The sequence below is a fragment of the Chanodichthys erythropterus genome, chromosome 2 (genome assembly GCF_024489055.1).
Source record: "Chanodichthys erythropterus isolate Z2021 chromosome 2, ASM2448905v1, whole genome shotgun sequence".
Taxonomy (NCBI): Eukaryota; Metazoa; Chordata; class Actinopteri; order Cypriniformes; family Xenocyprididae; genus Chanodichthys; species Chanodichthys erythropterus.
In genome coordinates this window covers 35,922,221-35,943,641 of record NC_090222.1, presented here as the reverse complement: position 1 = coordinate 35,943,641, position 21,421 = coordinate 35,922,221, and the positions used below count along the sequence as shown (strand labels likewise).

General features: G+C 43.8%; 2 protein-coding genes and 1 pseudogene across 2 annotated transcripts in view; 1 reads left to right on the top strand and 2 right to left on the bottom strand.

Annotated features, from left to right (window-relative positions):
• LOC137029633 (collagen alpha-1(XXVIII) chain-like) overlaps positions 1 to 4,492 on the bottom strand; it is a 39,004-nt gene extending 34,512 nt beyond the window's left edge. The window contains exon 1 of the mRNA XM_067399270.1: positions 4,363 to 4,492. Within this exon, the coding sequence (XP_067255371.1) occupies positions 4,363 to 4,492 (130 nt within the window). The remainder of the gene's footprint in view (positions 1 to 4,362) is intronic.
• Positions 4,493 to 17,037: 12,545 nt separating this feature from the next.
• Positions 17,038 to 19,663, top strand: LOC137029625 (glycoprotein-N-acetylgalactosamine 3-beta-galactosyltransferase 1-like; annotated as a pseudogene).
• A 9-nt stretch (positions 19,664 to 19,672) lies between these two features.
• Positions 19,673 to 21,421, bottom strand: part of LOC137037148 (collagen alpha-1(XXVIII) chain-like) — a 39,802-nt gene continuing 38,053 nt past the window's right edge. Inside the window, exons 32-34 of the mRNA XM_067410970.1 lie at positions 20,671 to 20,747; positions 19,947 to 20,172; positions 19,673 to 19,845 (exon numbers count right to left, since the gene is read on the bottom strand). Of these exons, the coding sequence (XP_067267071.1) occupies positions 19,673 to 19,845; positions 19,947 to 20,172; positions 20,671 to 20,747 (476 nt within the window). The remainder of the gene's footprint in view (positions 19,846 to 19,946; positions 20,173 to 20,670; positions 20,748 to 21,421) is intronic.

Sequence of the window (21,421 nt, the reverse complement as noted above, 5' to 3'; positions counted from 1 at the left end):
CTTTGGACTTGGTTCTTTCTCATGGCTTTTCCACTATGAATGTTTAGGTTTTTGACATTTTGACACTCTTCCTCGGTCAAATTCAGTCACTTCTCATACTGTACAATGGTCTTGTTTCTTTTCCTCCCATTTTTAAGATGACTTCACCAGCACCTTCATAGAGGTGTCTTCTCTGTCCCTAGAGTCATCCTTACCAGACTTAGATGCTGAACAACATCTTAGTCTGTTTAATACTGCTTGCTAAGAGGTCTTAAATACCACTGCTCTTAAACCTGAAAAGTCTAAAATCAAATCAGAACCATGGATTAACGATAAAATCCGCACTCCGAGGCGAGCCTGTAGAAGTGCAGAACGTAAATGGAAAAAGGACAAATTGCAAATTCCTTATGAAATGCTTAAAAATTGTCTTGGTGTTTTTCAGAAAACTGTGAAATCGTCTAAGTACTTTTCTAGTTTAATTGCTAAAAAACATAATTGCTCCAAAGCTTTATTTTCTGTATTAAACTGTTTTAAATCCTCCTGTGAATGTGATTTCCAATCCCTCAGTTACCCCCTTTCCACCAGCATGAACCGGGTGCTAGTTCAGAGCTAGTGCTAGTGCCAGTTCGGAGTTGGTTCAACTGATGAGCCTTCTAAGAACCGGTTTGCCTTTTCCACGGGCTAGAGAGCCACCACAGAGCCAGGTCTTGCGTCACTGTATACGTCTCATATTTCACAGCATATTTGAGATGTATCGGCTTCTCGCATAACGATCGGCGCATGACATCAAAGCTCCGCGAGAACGATCCAAAAGCACAAGGAGTCGTATGCTCTACAAAAGCCGAACCGCCGAAATTCCAGGCAGGTTTTTGAGCCCGTAGGCCTAAGTCACGATTTCAAATGACGAAAGTCACGCCAAACTGTGTAGAAGTGTAAACAAACCAACATGGCGGACCGTACGGGGCTTATGCTCATTTATTATATCTAACGCCAAAGGTGCTTACTCCTTGCTTATTTGAAGAAAACAGAGGAGGAAAACGGCGCATAAGGCAAGAGAAGCTGTTATACCTTTTATTTTACCGTGCACTTGCATAACACTGCATCCCTAGGGGCTGCCATTGTTGTTTCGCGGGCTATGTGACGTCAGAACCCGTAACTGGGAGTACATCGATCTAGTACGAGTTCACGGGTGGGAAGTCACGGCTTTGACTGCTGTTTTCTCTGAGAAGATCACTGCTCTAAGATCTCAGTTGCAACAAGTGGCTGATGTTTCACCTGCCATTTGTTGTTCTCCAGCCAAATGGAGTGTTTTTGACCCAGTTTCTCTTTAGTCTTTCAGAGAAATTATTTATCATTTGAAACCTACTATTTGTCCTGATGATATTCTTCCTCCTTGTTTTTTTTAAACAAATGTTTGATATAGTTGGGTCATGTCTTGTGTCTTTTCTGAATAAATGTTATATGTTCAGGGACTATCCCTGATAGCCTTAAAGAAGCTACTGTCACACCTCTTCTCAAGAAACCTTCACTTGCTGATATTGATTTCAATAATTTTCGACTCTTCCTTTTCTTACTAAAGCTTTATTCAGCTGCAGTCTTTTCTTAGCTCAAATCACATTTTTTAAACTTTCCAATCTGGTTTTAAAGGGGACTTATTATGCAAAATTCACTTTTGCATGGTGTTTGGACACTCCTAATGATGAAAATTTCACGAAGCGGACAGTGCGCGGATGCCCTAAGTATAGCCAAAGACTATAGTATAACACAAGACCTGTCACTCGTATTGTTTTGAATGGGAGAAAGTGTAACGCACAATATTGCGGAATAAGTTCCGCCTTCTAAATAAGAGCCAATCGCTGACTGGTAAAGTCATCGCGTCACTGCAGCAGCAATTTGATGTTTCCCCATTCAAAGAGATAGGGCATGATGCCCAGGATGCCCGAGAGGCGTTTCAAAGATGGCCACCAAGTGAATTGACTTGTCTTAAAGGGACTTTGGTATAGCCTACTTTGGGGTAGGCCGTATTGGGCCCCCAATCTGCCCGGGCCCATATGCACGTGCATACCTTGCATGCCCATACGCTACCTCACTGTCCTATAGAGATTTTCTAGAGTGAAAACGGACGCTTCAGTTTTTGTGTGAAGTACAATAAACGTCATTAAACTCATCTGTATAGTTTTGGTCATCATTCGGACTGTAAAACAGGACTGTACTAATATAGCGGATTTAAAACAAGAAGGCAATATAAGTTATAACCGTAATTGATCTAAACTATACCTGTTCTATCTCCATGCAGCATATATTCCGAGTTCCTGACATTATTGTGCACCTGACTGAATCCTGTCACCGGAGAATCAGCTCGTGAAGCTCCTCCGCCCTCTTAGGCTGAGAGCAGCAGCTCATTTGCATTTAAAGGGACCACTAAAACGGCTTGTTTTTGCTCAACCACTAAAAGTGGCTAATTTAACATGCTATAAAAAATTATCTGTGGGGTATTTCGAGCTAAAACTTCACATACACACTCTGGGGACACCAGAGACTTATTTTGCATCTTGTAAAATGGGGCATAATAGGTCCTCTTTAAGCCTCTACACTGCACAGAGTCGGCTTCATTACGGGTTTTTAATGATATACTGTTAGCGACTGAGTCTGGTGAATCTGTGATCTTGATACTATTAGACCTAACCTCAGCTTTTGATACAGTTGATCATAAAATTCTCCTGTCCCATCTGGAAAGTTCTGTGGGCATTCAGGGAACTTTCCTCAGTTGGTTTAAATCTTATTTGACAAATAGAAGCGTCTCTGTCAGATTAGGTAACTTCTCTTCATCACCTACTCAACTCTCTTTTTTTCTCTGTATTAACTTCTTTTCTTCAGAAAACATGGTGTATCATTTCGGTGCTATACAGATGATACCCAAATCTATTTACCTCTGAAACGTAACTCTAATGCTGCCCTGGAAACTCTTTTTGTATGCCTAGATAAAGTGAAATTGTGGTTCTCTCAATTTTTCGTTCGTGAATGAATCAAAAACCGAGGTTATAGTCTTTGGCCCCCATCATAGCTCTGGGAGCAAAAACATCGACCTGGACTACCTTACTCCTTTTACCTCATCCTGCATTAAAAACTTAGGTGTTTTTTGGGACCAGAACTTAACATTTGAAAAACAAATAAACTCTGTGATTAGTTCTTGTTTTTTTTTCAGCTACGTCTCCTCTCTAAGATTAGATCATCACTCTCCGAAAAAACCTTAGAGGTTGCGATCCATGCGCTTATTACATCTCGCTTGGATTAATGCAATTCTCTTTATAATGCATGTCCAAATCAACTAGTGCAAAATTCCGCTGCAAAATTAGAAAACGCAAATTTGATCATGTTACCCCAATTTTGAAATCATTGACCTGGTTACCTGTACATCTTAGAATTGAATTTAAAATTCTTCTTTTTGTTTTTAAATTCCTAAATAACCAGTCACCAAGCTATCTGTCAGAGCTACTCCACCCCTACAATCCCACACGAAATCTGAGATCTGGTGATAAGAGTTCTCTGGGTCCCCAGATCGCGATTAAAGCAGAGAGGTGATAGAGCCTTTGCTATCACTGGCCCCAGGTTGTGGAACAGTCTCCCGGCCTATTTCAGATCGGCACAGTCTAACCATTTTTAAATCTTCTCTTAAAACTAACTTTTTTTCTTTAGCTTTTAATTCAGTATGAGTATATGATATGTGTTACGGTGGTATCCCCAGAGAAGACGAGGAAGACAGGAGTAGGAACAATAACGTAGTTTAATTACATAAAGCAGTCAGGATACACGTACAAACACGTAACATACAACAATACCGGACGCTAGACTGAAGACAGGGAGGAACTTAAGTACACACACTAACTAGAAACAGCTGGGGATGAAATCAGTGTCCATGGTGAATAAAGAGTGGCGGGAGCAAAACACAAAGGAACACGTGACAGTCAAACAACCTGGACGAGTAGGTGAACGTAACAATATGAATGTATGTTTCACTTTGTACTTTCTATTTTCCTTCGCTTTATTGTTCAGCATTTTGGTCAGCCATGCTTGCTGTTTTTAAATGTGCTATATAAATAAAACAACCTTGAACCTTTCTGTCCCCCCATAGACAGCCTAGATGATTGAAAGTCTTACGGGATTGGAACAAGATGAGGGTAAGAAATTAATGACAGAATTTACATTTTTGGGTGAATTAACCCTTTAACTTTTGGACTCCTTTTTTCAGAACAGTCTCCATTTAATCTTATTGCTGTCTTAGAGAAAAAATCGAGACGGTAAAGATATCTAACTTTCACTTTTGTACATGCAAGACTAAGTCAACACAATAAATGTTGCGCTAGAAAACGCTAATGCATTTACCCTTGTCCAGTTTTGTGCTGTGGATGTTCATTCTTAATCCAGACTGTCTTCTGTTCTGGCATCTGGCTGCAGGTAAAAGCAGCCAAAGCAACAGACACAGAAAAAACATTTTGGCCATGCTTTCATTCATGTCTGTCCTTAAAGATAATCGAATAAAACATCTTTCAGACCTTCTGTGCATCTTAAAAATGTATTTGCTGCATGCATTACAAAGACCAAGTGGCTAAAAAAATAAAAACCATATGAAGAGTGTCCCTTTCTTGTTGTTTGAATATACACCTTTTAGATATTTCTAAACAAAAATAATAATGTTTAATAAATCAAGTGTAATGGAACGTATGCATCAAAACACATTTTAAACAAAGACTAAATCAAATCCACAAATACATCATGCAATAATGTTAAATCCATTCAATAGTATTTTAACATTAATGATCAATTCTATGTTTAGTTTTGTCATTTAATACTGAAATGTTTTTTTTTAAGCAGGGACAAATATCAGGACAGTAATACAAGAAAGGAAAAAAGTGCTTACCTGGCCTGTTATGCAAATATAGAGAGTATCCACATGTCTCCTGTATGGAGTATTTTCTGTTCTGACTGACTTCAGTTCTGCGCTGAACAAAAATTAGGACCCCCACACACACACACACACACACACACACACACACACACACACACACACACACACACACACACATACACACACACACACTACAGTACAGAACAGAGCAGAAATCTAACCCGTGAAACTGTAAATATTTATAGCATACTTGTTGTATTATGGTATAAAATGTGAAAAATAAACTTTTTTTTGTGATTTAATGTGGTGTTAAACAGGAATTAAGCTCTCCACTATTTTCTATTGTTTCTGTTTTGGAGATGAATGCTGAGAAATTTTTTGGGGGACAATAACATTTTCCTCAAAAGCTTCTGATTCCTTGACAACAATTCACATAAACAGATCCCTCTGTGAATATTATCCAGCTCTAAAACTTGTATAGTTTTTGTGTCATTGTTTATTTAAAAACACCCAATTATGCAGAATATAAGATGGTAAATATTTAATTGATGAGTTGTCAACTCATTTGACACAAAATGATAACTGCAAATCCATGTTTCTCTGCTGGAGTCCAGCTGTTTCTGTGAATTGCAGTGATCCATTTGCTTCTTTAAAATCTTTAAATATCTCAGGTTCCCTTTCAGTCGGTCACGTTCGACGTACGTCAGTAGTGACCGACGAATTGGGATATCGCTTAGAGAGCCCTATCATCTTCGTGTAAACTAAAACAAGCCAATGGAATTGGCGTGCGATATTTGCATAATGCGCACCGCCCCCGACAGGTGTATATAAATAGGAAGCAGATGCAATCGCACTCTGTCTTTCGCTTCGGAGCCATTCACTGGTGTCCTGTTTTAGAAGACTCCTTTCTTCGTTTGTTTTATTCTAAAACATTGCCTCAGAAGAGGATTTACAGCGAGCTTTCAGTGCTGGTGAAAGGGCACGTTCAGCGAGGTCGCGAGTCTCCTAGGAGCTGAGCTATAAGCTCGAAAACTGCTGTTTTCACAGCAACACAAAGTGTGTAGCGATTTGGGCCGGTTCCTCGGTGTGTCAGGGAGTGGTGTACCTGACACATCGCGTCGCTCCCTGGGTGCTTCAGCACGAGTGAGTTGACTTCCCCTTCTAAAAGAGCTTTACAGACGAACCCTGACAGTATGTCATTTCGTCTGTGCGTTAATGGGTGCGGTCGTTCCCTGGTCCCTGCTGATGGGCACAATCGTTGCATCTCGTGTTTGGGCATTCTGCACGCTGAAGCAGCTTTTGTGGATGGTTCATGTTCCCATTGCGGGAACATGACTATCGCGATGCTGAGGTCGAGACTCTCCTTCCTGAAGTCTCAGGAAGCGGTGGTCCCCTCTCCTATGCCGCGTACGACCGTTTTTTCCGGCCCCGGGAACCGGAATGACGGTACGGCGCTGTATAGGAAGGGTGACCGGAGGATTACGGTCAGGGCTTCCCCGCCGAGCGGAAACGCTCCTCGGGCCCCTGCCGCCTCATCAGCACCGCAACCCATCGTGCCACCGTTGGTTTCCGCTGGGCCCTCTACGGACTGTCCAGCCGTTACCTTTGGTGTGCTGGCGGCGGATCTGATGTCGATCGCTGCATCGGAAGGTGAGCCTGAGTCCTCGGGGGAGGATTCGGACGCGCTGCCGCCCGGGACGGTAGCGTTGCCCGAGTCGGATCCCGAGCTCACGGCTGTGCTCTCCCGGGCCGCCTTGTGCGTCGGGCTTGAGTGGAACCCTCCACCCTGTCCCGGCCCATCTCGGTTGGACGATTGGTACTTGGCGGGGGGTCGCGCTGGTCAAATCCAGCGTCCCGCCCCAATGCCTTTCTTCCCGGAAGTACACGATGAGGTGACCAGGTCTTGGCAAGCTCCGCATGGGGCTCGTACAGGGCCTGGTCCCTCGTCCGCCTTCACCTCCCTGGACGGCGGGCTAGCCAGGGGGTACGCGAAGATCCCGCCAGTCGAGCGGTCTGTTGCGACGCAGTTGTGTCCAACGGCCGCTGGCTGGCGCGGTGAGCCGCGTCTCCCGTCCCAGGCCTGTGAATTCTCAGCCGGTCTGACTGAGAAAGCTTACAGTGCCTGTGGGCAGGCTGCCTCTGCCCTGCACGCGATGGCCCTTTTGCAGGTCTATCAGGCAAAAGCGCTGTCGCAGATGCCCCAGGAAGGTCCTGACCAACAGCTGCTTGGGGAGCTGCGCGCTGCCACTGACCTTGCCCTCCGGGCAACGAAGGTGACAGCGCGTTCTGTTGGCCAGGCGATGTCTACTCTGGTAGCCCAGCAACGCCACCTCTGGCTGACCTTGGCAGACATGAGGGAGACCGACAAACATCGGTTCCTGGATTCCCCCGTGTCTCCGGTCGGCCTTTTCGGCGACGCGGTGGAGAGCTGTGCCCAACAGTCCTCCGCTGCACAGAAGCAGGCTGAGGCTATCAGACATGTCATGCCACGGCGATCCGCTGCTGCCTCCACCCAGCCGCCCGTGGCTCAGCCTCAGCCCGCTCGTCACCGAGGGCGCCCGCCTGCGTCTTCCTCCGCCCCTGCTAAGTTGGCAAAGCAGCAGCCTACACCAGCCAAACAGCAGGGTGCCGGGCGCGACCTGGAGCGGAAGGTTCCTGCCCTTTGGGAGAGTATTCCATCTGCTCTCCCACCCACGGAGGAGGGCCGGGGGGGATTTTGTGGCGGCTGTCCATCTACCGCCGCTGGCTCTCCGGAGTCCAGCGGTACCCACTTTGCCACAAAAAGAGCAGTTTCTTCAAACTCCAGGTCACAACAAGGGGTGTCTGCCAGTGTGCCAGGCTCCGCCTCGCTGCTGTCAGCTCCCTCCCCATTCGCCAGCAGGTGGCAGTGTGATGGTGCAGACCGCGTCCCGTGCGCCGTCTCCCATGCACACTGCTGCCTCGCAGAGTCCGACCCCACTCCGGGCCGCCCTCAAGCCGTCCGAGTCGGGTCCCTCTCTGCCTTGCTGCCCCACCCCCGGTGCGTCTGTGGTGCCTTTGGTCCCGCTGGCTCAGTGTCTGGAAGCGTGGATAGCGCTCCCCAGCCTGTCCAGTTGGCTCATTCGTACTATCAGACTCGGCTATGCGATTCAGTTCGCCCAGCGTCCCCCGGTCTTCAGGGCTGTCCACTTCACTCAGGTGTCGTTGGACAGTGCTCCTGTTCTCCGGGTGGAGATTGCTGTCCTCCTGGCGAAGGGTACAATCAAGCCGGTCCCTCCAGCCGATATGAAGTCGGGGTTTTACAGCCCCTACTTCATTGTACCGTAAAAGGGCGGTGGGCTACGGCCAATCCTGGACCGTCCCCAGGATTGGTTTGCAGCAATAGACCTGAAGGACGCATACTTTCATGTCTCGATTCTGCCTCGACACAGACCCTTCCTAGGTCGGTCTGCGTTCGAGGGTCGGGCATGTCAGTACAAAGTCCTACCCGACATGGTTGTAGCTCCCAACCGGTTGGGTCTTCAGGTCAACTGGGACAAGAGCAAACTCGCCCCCGGGTAGAGGATCTCTTGTTTCGGTCTCGAGCTAGACTCGGTCGCACGGACTGCGCGTCTCACCGAGGTGCGCGTCCAGTCGGTGTTGAACTGCCTGAGCTCGCTCAAGTGCAGGACAGCGGCTCCACTGAAAGATTTTCAGAGGCTCCTGGGGCATATGGCATCTGCAGCCGCGGTAACGCCGCTCGGATTGCTTCATATGAGACCGCTTCAACACTGGCTCCGCGGCCGGGTCCCGAGATGGGCGTGGCAGTGCGGCACGCTCCGTGTCCCCGTGACACCGAGCTGCCGTCGCACCCTTGTCCGGTGGTTGGACCCTTCGTTCCTGTGGGCCGGAGTACCCCTCGAACGAGTGTCCAGGCACGCTGTGGTCTCCACAGATGTCTCTGCCACGGGATGGGGGGCCACGTACAACGGGCATGCAGTGACAGGTCTTTGGACGGGGCCTCAGCTATATTGGCATACCAATTGCCTCGAGTTGCTAGCGGTTCGTCTTGCGCTGGCCCGCTTCAAGGAGCTGTTGTCAGGCAAGCACGTTCTAGTCCGCTCACTAAGCACTGCGGCCGTTGCGTACACCTACCGTCAAGGTGGTCTACGCTTCCGTCGCATGTTGCAACTCGCCCGCCATCTCTTGTTGTGGAGTCAGAAGGATCTGAGGTCCCTTCGGGCCACTCGTGTCTCAGGTGTGCTCAACCGTGCAGCAGACAAGCTGTCACGGCAGCATCTACTTGCGGGCGAGTGGTGGCTCCACCCCCAGGCGGTCCAGCTGATTTGGCAGCGTTTCGGCGAGGCCCAGGTAGTCCTGCTTGCCTCCCCGGAAACTGCCCTCCGCCAGTGGTTTTATTCCCTGACCGGCAGCACGCTCGGCACGGATGCCCTGGCACACAGCTGGCCCCCGGGTCTGCGCAACATGCGTTTCCCCCAGTGAGCCTTCTCGCACAACTCATGTGCAAGGTCAGGGAGGACGGGGAGCAGGTTCTGTTAGTGGCTCCGTACTGGCCCACGAGGACCTGATTCTCAGACCTCATTCTCCTCGTGACAGCACCTCCCTGGCCGATTCCTCTGAGGAAGGACCCCCTGACTCAGAGACGGGGCACCCTGTGGCACCCGCGTCCCGATCTGTGGAACCTCCACGTGTGGTCCCTGGACGGGATGCGGAGGTTCTGAGTGATCTCCCGCAAGCGGTCGTAGACACCATCACTTCCACTAGAGCTCCTTCCACTAGGAATCTCTACGCGTTGAAGTGGAACCTGTTTGTCGAATGGTGCGCCTCTCGCCGAGAGGACCCCCGATCATGTTCGGTCGGATCCGTGCTTTCCTTTCTGCAAGATGGGTTGGAGCGAAGGCTGTCTCCCTCCACCCTCAAGGTGTATGTTGCCGCCATTGCCGCACATCACCATGCAGTTGAGGGTAAGTCCCTGGGGAAACACGATCTGATCGTCAGATTCCTGAGGGGGGCCAGGAGACTGAATCCTCCTCGCCCTTCCTCCGTACCCTCTTGGGATTTGACCCTGGTTCTCACAGCTCTCCGGGGTCATCCCTTCGAACCTTTGCAATCAGTCGACCTGAAACTAATGTCTCTTAAGACGGTTCTTCTGGTTGCATTGGCTTCCCTGAAGAGGGTAGGGGATCTGCATGCATTTTCGGTCGACGAAACGTGCCTAGAATTCGGGCCCGGTGCTTCTCACGTCATCCTGAGACCCCGGCCTGGATACGTGCCCAAGGTTCCTACCACTCCCTTCAGAGATCAGGTAGTGAACATGCAAGCGCTGCCCTCGGAGGAGGCAGACCCAGCCCTAGCTTTGCTCTGTCCCGTCCGCGCTCTGCGCGTTTACGTGGACAGAACGCGAAGCTTCAGGACCTCAGATCAGCTCTTCATCTGTTACGGAGGCCAGCAGAAGGGAAAGGCTGTCTCCAAGCAGAGGATGGCCCACTGGATAGTGGATGCCATCGCCTTGGCGTACGAATCCCAGGGCGTTCCTTGCCCGCTCGGGTTGAGAGCCCACTCCACCAGAGGGGTGGCCTCTTCCTGGGCGCTGGCTCATGGCGCCTCGCTGACAGATATCTGTAGAGCTGCGGGCTGGGCGACACCTAACACGTTCGCTAGGTTTTATAGCCTACGTGTAGAGCCGGTATCCTCGCGTGTACTCGCATCCACTAGTCGGTAGACGTGTTGTACCCACTCTAAGTGTCGGCTTGCAGTGCCATTCCCGCCACTGGCCGGATACGTGCATACTTTCACTCCAGTCGCGTTCCCCGCTTGGCGAACCCTGTCGAGTTCCTCCGCCTCCCCCTTCGGCTCGGACATTGCGGAGTGTCTGATGCCAGGCCTACATCCGTCGCTGACGCTGTCTGTTGGCTGGGGCCCATATGTCGTGACCCCTCTACGTGAGCGGTCCCATATGTGTATTTTCCACGGTTTAAAACTCCCTACGGGCCGAGTCCGTGTCTTTCCCTTAGCAGAGCCAGCTCTGCTGTCACCTGTCAGATGAGTCTCCCCCTAACCAGGTGGAGCCATCCCAGGGACTCCATATGCGTACTGCCCCCGGGCCAGTCCATGTGTGTATTCCCACGTAAACTCCTCCCCCATTGGGTAGGTAGTGGTTTCCGCAGCGTCCCTTACGGGTTCGCTTCCCCAGTGTGTCTAGTTTACTTAGTGGGTAGTGGTTAGACAGCAGTAGACTCTCTCGGTGTAAGCTCGCCCCCTTCACCGCCAGCCGGTGCTATGGGCGGCTGAGCTTGTGCTGGGCACTGGAAGGGGTTTCGTAACTGTGGCGCTTTAGTTGGGATCCCAATTCGTCGGTCACTACTGACGTACGTCGAACGTGACCGACTGAAAGGGAACGTCTCGGTTACGTATGTAACCCTCGTTCCCTGAAGGAGGGAACGGAGACGTACGTCCCGTCGCCACAGTTTCTGTACCCTCGCTGTAGTGCGGACACCAGTTGTCTCCTCAGCGAAAAACAGAGTGCGATTGCATCTGCTTCCTATTTATATACACCTGTCGGGGGCGGTGCGCATTATGCAAATATCGCACGCCAATTCCATTGGCTTGTTTTAGTTTACACGAAGATGATAGGGCTCTCTAAGCGATATCCCAATTCGTCGGTCACTACTGACGTACGTCTCCGTTCCCTCCTTCAGGGAACGAGGGTTACATACGTAACCGAGACGTTTTGTGTCAAAGCTATTTATACAGTCAATCACAAAGCTCTTTCCCGTTTTGGATGTGTTTTGTGTGTTTTTCGCGGCATTCACACTGAAAATCAATGCTGCCACTCAGACTTTGTGCCACTCAGGGGGCGTGACCGCAGTTATAATGGTCGACGGTGACGTCACGTACATACCCTCTATTGAGATTTCCTTCAAGATGGCTGAGCTCGATCTGTTTCCGGGTCATTGGATGGAGGACGGAGGAGCGAGGAAACAAGGAGGGATATTTAGAAGCACCCTATGTCAGACTCGCTGGAGTATCTGCCGTCCAACACTGAAGTCCTGCTCCTGTCTCTGGATGACTCTGCGGTACAGGACGCCCTCTGGATGAGAGAACAGGTGTACAGAGCTGCTGCCCACAGGTACTGACATGGATGGATAAACACAAACACAGACAGACCTGCTTATTGTTCAGTGTCCGAGTACCATGATATTACCATCTGATACTATCACTGTAGGTGTGTGTATGCATGTATGTGCAGTTTTTATTTATTTTTTTAAAAGTTCCAGATTTTATGATTTTTGGACATCAAGATAATACTGTAGCATTCTTTCATTACTTTGGAAAACCATTTAAATAATTACCATAGTACATGCAACTTGTAAACATTGAGTAGATGGTTAAAGACAGACACAGACAGACCAGGCTTTTTTAGTTCCTACATTTATGTAATCATTCATTATTCCATCCATCCATCCATCATTACTTCCTTCCATCCCTCTTTAACACCTTCCTTCCCCCACTGAAATATACTAGTAATATTTAATAAATATAATTGTATGTAAAATACATTTCATAAGTATACTAAAAATTCATTGACATGTCTATGTACTAACTGAAAATACACTTTAAATGTAGTCATTTCATAATTCCATCAAGCAACAACATCAATTTAGTTGTTACGGGTGTATGTGCTGGAGAGATGAAGCGTTCACAGAGATCCACAAACAGTAGACTTTAATAGTAATACTGGAATATAAAACATCATAACACATTAACACACCATAAACAAAGAGAACGGACAGGGAGTAAAGGGAGTGAGTCCATTATAAAGGCAGTGCTGATGAGGAAGTCCAGAGACCTCATGCAGGTGCAGGGAGAGGAGCGGACTGGAGTGGAGGTCTCCAGGGTAGATCCATGAGCCATGGCGGGTCAGGAGCCTCAGCAGGCCATGGTGGGTCAGGGGCCCTGGGCTGCCACTGAGGGTCGGTGTCCGTGGGTGTCCACGGAGGGTCAGGCGTCACTGAAACCCCGCCCACATTCTTCCCACCCCCGGGTATTAGCCCCCCCCCCCCCAAAAAAAAAATCATTAAGGGGGCATTAAGAAATATAAAAAGTTTGAGGAACAGAGTGGGTACGTGGGCTACTGGAGCAGGCTTGGCGAGGCATGGAGCTGGCTCGTCGGAGAATGGAGCGGCTGGCTCGTCGGCTGCTGAGACTGGAGCGGCTGGCTCGTCGAACCATGGAGTGGATTCAGTGAGGGCTGGAGCATAGTCTGAGATTTGGAGTAGCTTCGGTCCAGAAGTCTATTAACCAGGCTTCCTTAATGGCTGGCGTCTTTGGCTGCTAATGGGAGGCTGGAGCGTACTTGGCGAGACTGGAGAAACTGGCTCGCAGGAGACTGGAGATTGCTTGGCCCTCTTCCTCCTTTTCTTTTGACCTCTAGACTCAGTGGAGGTTTGTGGGTCCAGCAGGACACAAGAGAACAGTTCACTGGAGGGGTATGTGGAGGAAGATGGAGGCTGACGAACTGGCCACGCCACCCTTGTTTCCGGGGGGACTGGACGAGATATGCACTTAGAATCCTGAACCTCTTCGACAATGAATTTGGAGCCATTTAAATACAAAATTAAATAGTATCGGTTAAGGAAACAATCGTCAGGTTCTTCAAAACGGATAGTGCTCTCGTCCAGTCCGCCCCGAAACAGGGCGTTTAAACGAGCGTCTGACCAATTCGTCAGATAAGCCAACTCAACAAACTCCTCCACATACCTCTCCAGCAAACTTCCAAACTGTAAGAGCCTGATGAGACAATCCACCGCCGACATAGGAGTGGGAGGCACGGGAGGAGTAGGAGGCTGGGAGACAGCAAATGAGCTCATCTTGTTAGGTGGATCTCCAGCGGTTAGGTCCGTTATTCTGTTATGGGTGTATGTGCTGGAGAGATGAAGCGTTCACAGAGATCCACAAACAATAGACTTTAATAGTAATACTGGAATATAAAACAACATAACACATTAACACACCATAAACACAACAGAGAACGGACATGCCCTTTTTCTTCCTCAAGAGAAAGTGCCCTTTTTTCTGGGGTGCTTTTTTTGTTTTTTGTTTTTTTTAATAAATGAATATATATTCCTGTTTGCGCACAGCTTCCCTGTCAAACAAATATATTTACTGTAGAAAACAAATAAAAAAAAATACTATATCAGGTCAGCTTTGTCGAGTTCAGATGCCCTCACTCCGCGACACACCATTCATGCCCGGACGCCACGCCCGACTTAACCTCGTGTTTGCTGCTGGCTGAAAACTTGTGACAACTATTCCCACGAAAATGCAACTGCTGTCTGGCGATGAGAAGCGAAAAAGAAAAAAAGCCCTAGATGGATGCATCCCATGCATTTTTTTTTCAGGTAGGCTAGCCTATGTGCACAAACCTGAAGTTGGCTTATTTATACATTTAACGCTGCATTAATAGTTTGACCACAATCAACACATCTGCCTGATTTGATACTAATGAAATTTATGTCATATTATAATTTCACTTATTTTAGTGTGCTATGCATTGCGTTTTGAACCATGGTAAAGATATCGGTTGGGCTGTCAGTATCAGAAAAGGAGCATTCCATGGACGCACATCCATGAACCACATTATTAGACAGTTTTCTAAGGATGCATGGTTTATTAAAACTATTTAAAAATCATAATACAGCATCAGCTACGTAATGCTATTCTTAAATCTACGCTTACACAGGATAATACATCAATAAAAGTTTAAATCCTCAGTCTGTCTTTGCATGTTTGATGTCCACATATTCTTGTTGAAGAAATTACAGTGGCTGTAGCATTTCTATCACAAAGAAGTGGGCGAATATTATTATTTAACTAATAATATATTTTTAATCATGGTTGGCTTTGATCGTGGATTTGATCTTGCTGTGCTGTCTAATAACAAAATTCAGCAGGATTTTGGCGTCCTCTGCAGGTATTTGTTATAATATATAATGTATTAACTGTTCAGGAAAAAAAAATCTTGATGTGTTTAAATATGCAGATTAGCTTGTTTTGGTTAATTTAGAAGAAATCCACAAATGCAAACAGACGGAGGGTAGTAGGCTTAAAACAAACTCCATCTAAATGCGTAGGGTTGGAGTTAAGTTTTCTTTCCATTAGAGTAAAAGACATGGCAGCCAAAATGGACCTTAAATTTGTAAAATTGTAAAATCTTAAAATTGTCCACTTCATGAAAGAAGTATTCCAATAACACCAAAAATTAAAACGATTTATTGATTTGTGCAAAATAAACAAATTATTGGTGAAACGATGTCTCTCTCCTTGGTCCAGTCATTTATTCTAATGCCCATTTATTCTATACATATATATATATATATATATATAGCTACTTGAAAATAGTTGGTGTTGACTTCTCTTGTGATAAACCTAGTGATACTAAAGAAGACCATGGTCTCTATATGTGAATTAATTATTTTGTAGAAATCTGTGGAGTATAAAACAACTGCGTGAGTGTAAGGGAAGTCAGAGTTGTCTTAATATATTTAAGGGTTCATTATTTTTTTAAAATAAATAATTATGAGAAGTACCCTTTTTTCCACTAGAGCCCCTGCCCCCAAAAATGTCTGTGCACGGCCCTGATCACATGTATAGAAATTTGTTTGTTCCACCCCTCCTTAAAAGTGTCTGAAGTATTGAAATAATTTGATTTTAACAGTATGTTTGCAGTTTTTGTATATGTTTTATAAGTCAATCTCTCCTCATCTTACTTTCACAGGCTGTGAAATGGAATTCACCAAATCGGTTTTGCTGTACTTTTGCTAAACAACCGAACTCAGTGCACGTTATTGGGAATCTGTGTTGGGCACATTTCTCAGAAGGAAACCTTTAGAGTCTAGAAACTCATTGCAGCTATAGACACAAGTCTCACCATGTATTTCAAATCTGAGAAAGATTCAATTGTTTTAAGATGTTGCTATGTAATTTTTTTTAGATGAGACTTTGTTTTTGTGCAAACCAAAGAAAATGTGAAGTATGAAACATCTAGTCTGTGCTAACAGGTGCTGTAAGGGCAGACTTTCCAAACACAACTTTTGCCTATACAGCGCAAATGTAACAATGAGCAATTTGCAAATACAACAATTTATTTTGTCAAATATTTACATACTACTTACTTCAGTAATATATTTTTGTTGAACATACAGTATTTATTTTTGTTATGATTAAATGTACTTTTTTTCAATTCTACTTGTTGAGTATAAAAATAGTATGGATAAAAGTTGACATGCAATATGTAGGCAGCATTTTAAGGCATCAAAGTTACTCTCAATGCAGAGACAAATGTAGGAAGTATGATTCTGCTGTTTTCTAAAATATTGTACCTTGCCGAGACAAATGCCGAGAAGTTAAAAGTTAAGTCTAAAAGTATTAAGCTTTTCATGCAAGTTGCTGCCTATGTAAAGTGTTCCAAACTTATGATGTTCCATTTCAGTTAGAATGTTGTACTGTAATTGAAATGTGTTTTCATAAATGGATGCTTCTGGTGGAAGCTAGTTATTTTAGATTATAAAGTTTTAAATATGGATATTTTTCTAACAAAAACCCATTGCTTCACTTTAGAAGGCCTTTATTAACCCCCTGGAGTTGTATAGATTATATTTATGATGGATGGATACATTTTTGGGGGGCTCATCGGTTTTCTCTTTGTTCAGCAACTCAGAAGAGTTAGATTTGACCCTCTTGCCAGAGCACTTGCATCTCCACATACTCTTTCCTCTCAAGCCAAAAGTCATGCCTGGAAAAAAGAATGGTATGTTCCTTATCACTTACGTCTTGTAACTCATATTTCGAGTCATATTTGCTTTGTAATTACAATACAGGTCTGGATATACTGGACATTTCTATTAACTTTATTAACTTGTTTTTTCTTATATGCTGCAACTTTAAGAAAACAAAAATAGTTTGTTTTCATTTTGTAAAAAAATAAAATAAAATTGTGCAAATTTCAAGCATTTACTGTAAGTAGAAGCCTTTGGATCAAATATGTGTAATATCATGAGCAACACTACCATTCAAAAATTTGGGGATGGTAAGATTTTGTAAAAGTCTTTGCTGTCACTTTTGATCAAATTAATTAAAACTTCTGCTTGAATTTCCCAGATGAGCTGGCACAGTCCCCCCATGTGCGTGTGTTGTGTTGGGTCATGACCAGGCCTGAAAATCTGCAGAAAAAGCTCCAGCACATTCGTGCCACCTGGGCTAAACACTGTAAGCAGGTGCTGTACATGAGCTCGCAGAGCTCCGACTTCCCCACCGTGGGGCTCAACGTCAGCGAGGGCCGATCTCAGCTGTACTGGAAGACCATCCGTGCCTTTCAGTACCTCCATGCGCACCACCTCCAGCACGCCGACTGGTTCCTCAAAGCAGATGATGACACATTTGTGGTGGTTGAAAACCTGAGATACCTACTTTCCCATCATGACACTGAAGAGCCTGTTTATTTTGGCCACAAGTTTCCTGCCTTTCGTATGTCAGGGTTACATGAGCGGAGGAGCCGGATACGTTCTGAGCCGAGGGGCTCTCAGGAGATTTGTGCAAGGTTTCAGCACAGGACGCTGCAAGCATTTCAGCTCCGTGGAGGACATGGCCTTGGGAAGGTGCATGGAGACCATGGGAGTGAAAGCCGGGGATTCAAGAGATCCAAACAAACGAGAAACATTTAATCCTTTTAGACCGGAAAACCACCTCATTCCCCCAAAGAATGGAAAACAGACCTGGGGCTACAGTTACTACAAAACCAGACAGGTGAGAGCAGCTGGCAGTTTTTCATTGAAAATATTTGTGAGTCATTCTACAGTTAAACCTAATGGTTACTGTTGCTAACTCTGGGTGTGACGCAACAAAAGACAATAGAGTGCAACAGCTTTTTCAGCGTCATTTACTTCCATTCATTTCTTCCATAGGGATTTAAAAAAAGTCTTCCTTAAAGCATTATAAGTCATGAACCAAGCCAATAAGATATGAGGTAACTTTGATTTGAAGCAAAACAATTTTTAAAGTTAGACAAAAATACAAGAATGTACTTAACAGTTTTAGTGAGGAAGAGTATAATAAAATTAAAAAAAGATGGAGAAATATAAAACTTCACATTTTAAAAAGTTGATGTCAATGTTAACGCTTTAATGCATGTGATTTATTCAAAATCCTTAATGCGTTAAAATAATTTGACTGTTTAACGCAAAAAATTGCAGAAGCATGTGAAATTGTCATAACGTAATTTATGTCACGCAGTTAGATGATCTTAAAAGTCCATGCTGATTATATCAGAGATAGCAGAGAGAATTATTCATTCCAGTGTCTGTTTCGATGTTTGTGTCTGGTGTAAGGGGCCATTCACACAGAGCACGTTTTTCCATTCCAATGTGCTACTTTTACATTGTTTTTCTATGTAAACGTGCTAGACAGATGTTTATGATCATTGCGCTTGTGTCTTTTGCAGCGTGTTGTAAAGCAAAAAACGTGTTCTGTGTGAACAAGCTCTAAGACATTTAATGAACTAGATATATGTGAACAGGGTCATTTTCAATAAAATTTGCATATAAAGAGCAGTCACATTCAAAGTGTGACAAAGCAAAACTTGTATTAGCCATTTTAAGGAATTTATGTTATACAGGAACTTGATTAAGAACTGCAGATACTGTAAATCAGAATCGAGGCAAATAGGTTTTTACCATATTTTTGAATATTTATTGTTAAATTCAGTTTAAACCTACACAAACACACAGATAGACTTGCAATAGAAAACAGATTGCAGAAAATAAAAGTCATTTTGTTTTTTAGATATAGCATAAACACTTTGTGAGATTAATGAGATTAAAATCAAAGATTATTTTAATATGAATAATTTTTAAAAAAGATTTTTTTATTTTAAATGTATAATTTCAGTTTGCCACTACAGTTACAGTTACTGAAAAAAAGGTCTCTTTATTCAGCATCATAATAGAACAGCATTTTCATGCTCTAAAATGTTTTAAAATTAACTGTAAATATTAATAAGATTCCCACTATAGTTAAATGTGTTTTAAAACAAAAATGGATTTCTATAGGAATTGTTAATAAGTTTAACTTCTGCATAATGACCTTTTTTGCATTGTCCAAGATTAGTCAAAAATGAATGATTTTTATCGACTGCTGTGCAGACTTTGCGATATCGTTTCATTATGTGAAACCTGCAGACATGTACATGTTGGAGTATTTTGCACATCACCTGCGACCATTTGGTACAGATTCAACACTATTCAACAAAACAGCACCAGTGAACTTAAACCGCATTACAAATACAATAGATGAAAATAAAAAACATAAAGATGTTTAATGTGACCAAAAACCAGTATTCATGAGAACATTTGATGGAAGAAGACTGATTACTGATTGTTTTTCTGTATGAATATTTGTTCATGAAGAAAGAGTTTTTTGTTGGTTTGCTCAAAATAATGTCTGAATGTCACTGCATTAGATGACAACATATCAAACTACTTTTAATTTTTCTGAGCCATGTCTTCTATATTTCTTTAAAATGAAAGACACTGTTTGATATTTTGCTATATAATGCAGTTGACATTTTAACTGTGACAAATATTTTTGTGGCCATTATATATGCAAATACATGGATTTATTAATTAAATACTTGGAAGTTCTTTTTTTTTTATCATCGTTAAATATTAAAAGTTAAAATATTTTTAAATACTTATTTCTTTCTCTCTTTTTTTTTCCTGTTTTGTATCAGTTTCAGTGCTTTAATGATAAGACTTACATTTTCACACAGGATTTTCTGCAGGTCTTTTCACTATCAAATCGGTTTTTGTTGCCATTGCAACCTCCAAACCAGAACTGAGCACATGAATTGGCCTTAGGATCAAAATACCATTTAACAACATACTCTCGACATGGACCGGGATCCAGAGGCTCTAGGCACCCCTCCTCTGAGAGAGAGAGAAAATAGAAAGATTAAGGTAGTTCTTTTGTTTACAGAATTGCTATTATTTATATTGTATCACTTTTGAACAGCTGTATGAGCGTTTACCTGCGGTAAAATCATTCTGTACGAGCAGCGGCGGGTCAGTTGGTCTGGGTGTTGGGGCAGTCCTGTATGTGCCCTGATTCAGCCTGTCCAAAGGCTTGAAAGGGAAATCTGGGAGGAGGTTCAGTTCATCTCTGTCCAAATATGGTGTAACGGTGCTGATAACGTCCATGTCATCTGATTTAGGATCATAGTAGGGGAACACGCCAAACTCTCCAAGGTCATCTGGCTGATTGATTTAGTGTCATATTAATATCTCTTCATAACAAGAGTACTTAGATAATAATAGTGATCATCAAAAATCAAACCGTTTTGATATATATATATATATATATATATATATATATATATATATATATATATATATATATTCCAAATGTTGTCTCTAAATGGATATAAAGTCATAAAAATGGCATGCATTATAATAATAAGAAAATATTATAAATAAATAATAAAATGTCATACTGATGTAAGTTTATGTACTTTTTTCATGGTTTAATTTAAAAATTCTGCTATTTTTGAAATTTTAATAATAATATAACATGATAAAAAAAAAACATAAATAGCATAATAAATGTCCTGCAGTGTGACATTTTTGTTAACATTTTATTTCTCATCAAACACTATTTTTCAGAACAAATATGCTGCTAACTAATCAAATGGCGCTTTAGATGCATCATGAGTTTTTAACTAATGGCCTTTTTGACTGAAGTGTGTGTCACTCTACCTTGGAGCTGAAGGTAGTGCTGAATATTGATCCATCAATGTTCTCACAGAGCTTTTGGAGCAATTTACTTTCCACTTCTAGACACAGAGACAGAAAACATGAATTTAATTAATGTAGATGATCCTGTAGCTCTGATGAGGTCAAAGATTTGATTCCCAGGGAACTCAAAGTTGCTTTGGATAAACACAAACACAAATATAAAGCCCTTTAATGGGATTGTTCACAAAAAAAAATCTGTCAGCATTTACTCAACCACACAGATATATGTATACTATATGTATATATTTTGCCAAGTAAGTCATGTTCCTGAATCAACATGTTGTTGGTCCTGGAACAACATTCCTATCTGAAAATTTAGTCCTAATCCTATACCTACCTTTAAAATCAGAGGTAAAAGATAGGCAAATAACACTGATGTAGAAGCATCCCTGGCTGTAAGCCTAAACTTGACATAAACTTGTCCCTCAAAACTGATTGGTTGATTGAAATGTTGTTCCAGGGACAACAAAGATGTTGATCCAGGAACATGTTGTACTGAAATCACATTCACCACATGATATACACTAATATTTTCTTCATTTTATTTTAAAAAGAGGCTACTCTGAGCTTATATGTAATGCGAGAAGAATGAGTTTGGAAAAAGGCAGATTCAAACTCTGGTCGATCTTGTCAGAGGTTACCGTTTTTCTTTCGTAAGAAGTTAAAATTTACAGTTTTTTTTTGGTCTGGCCCAACTAGACATTGGTGGGCA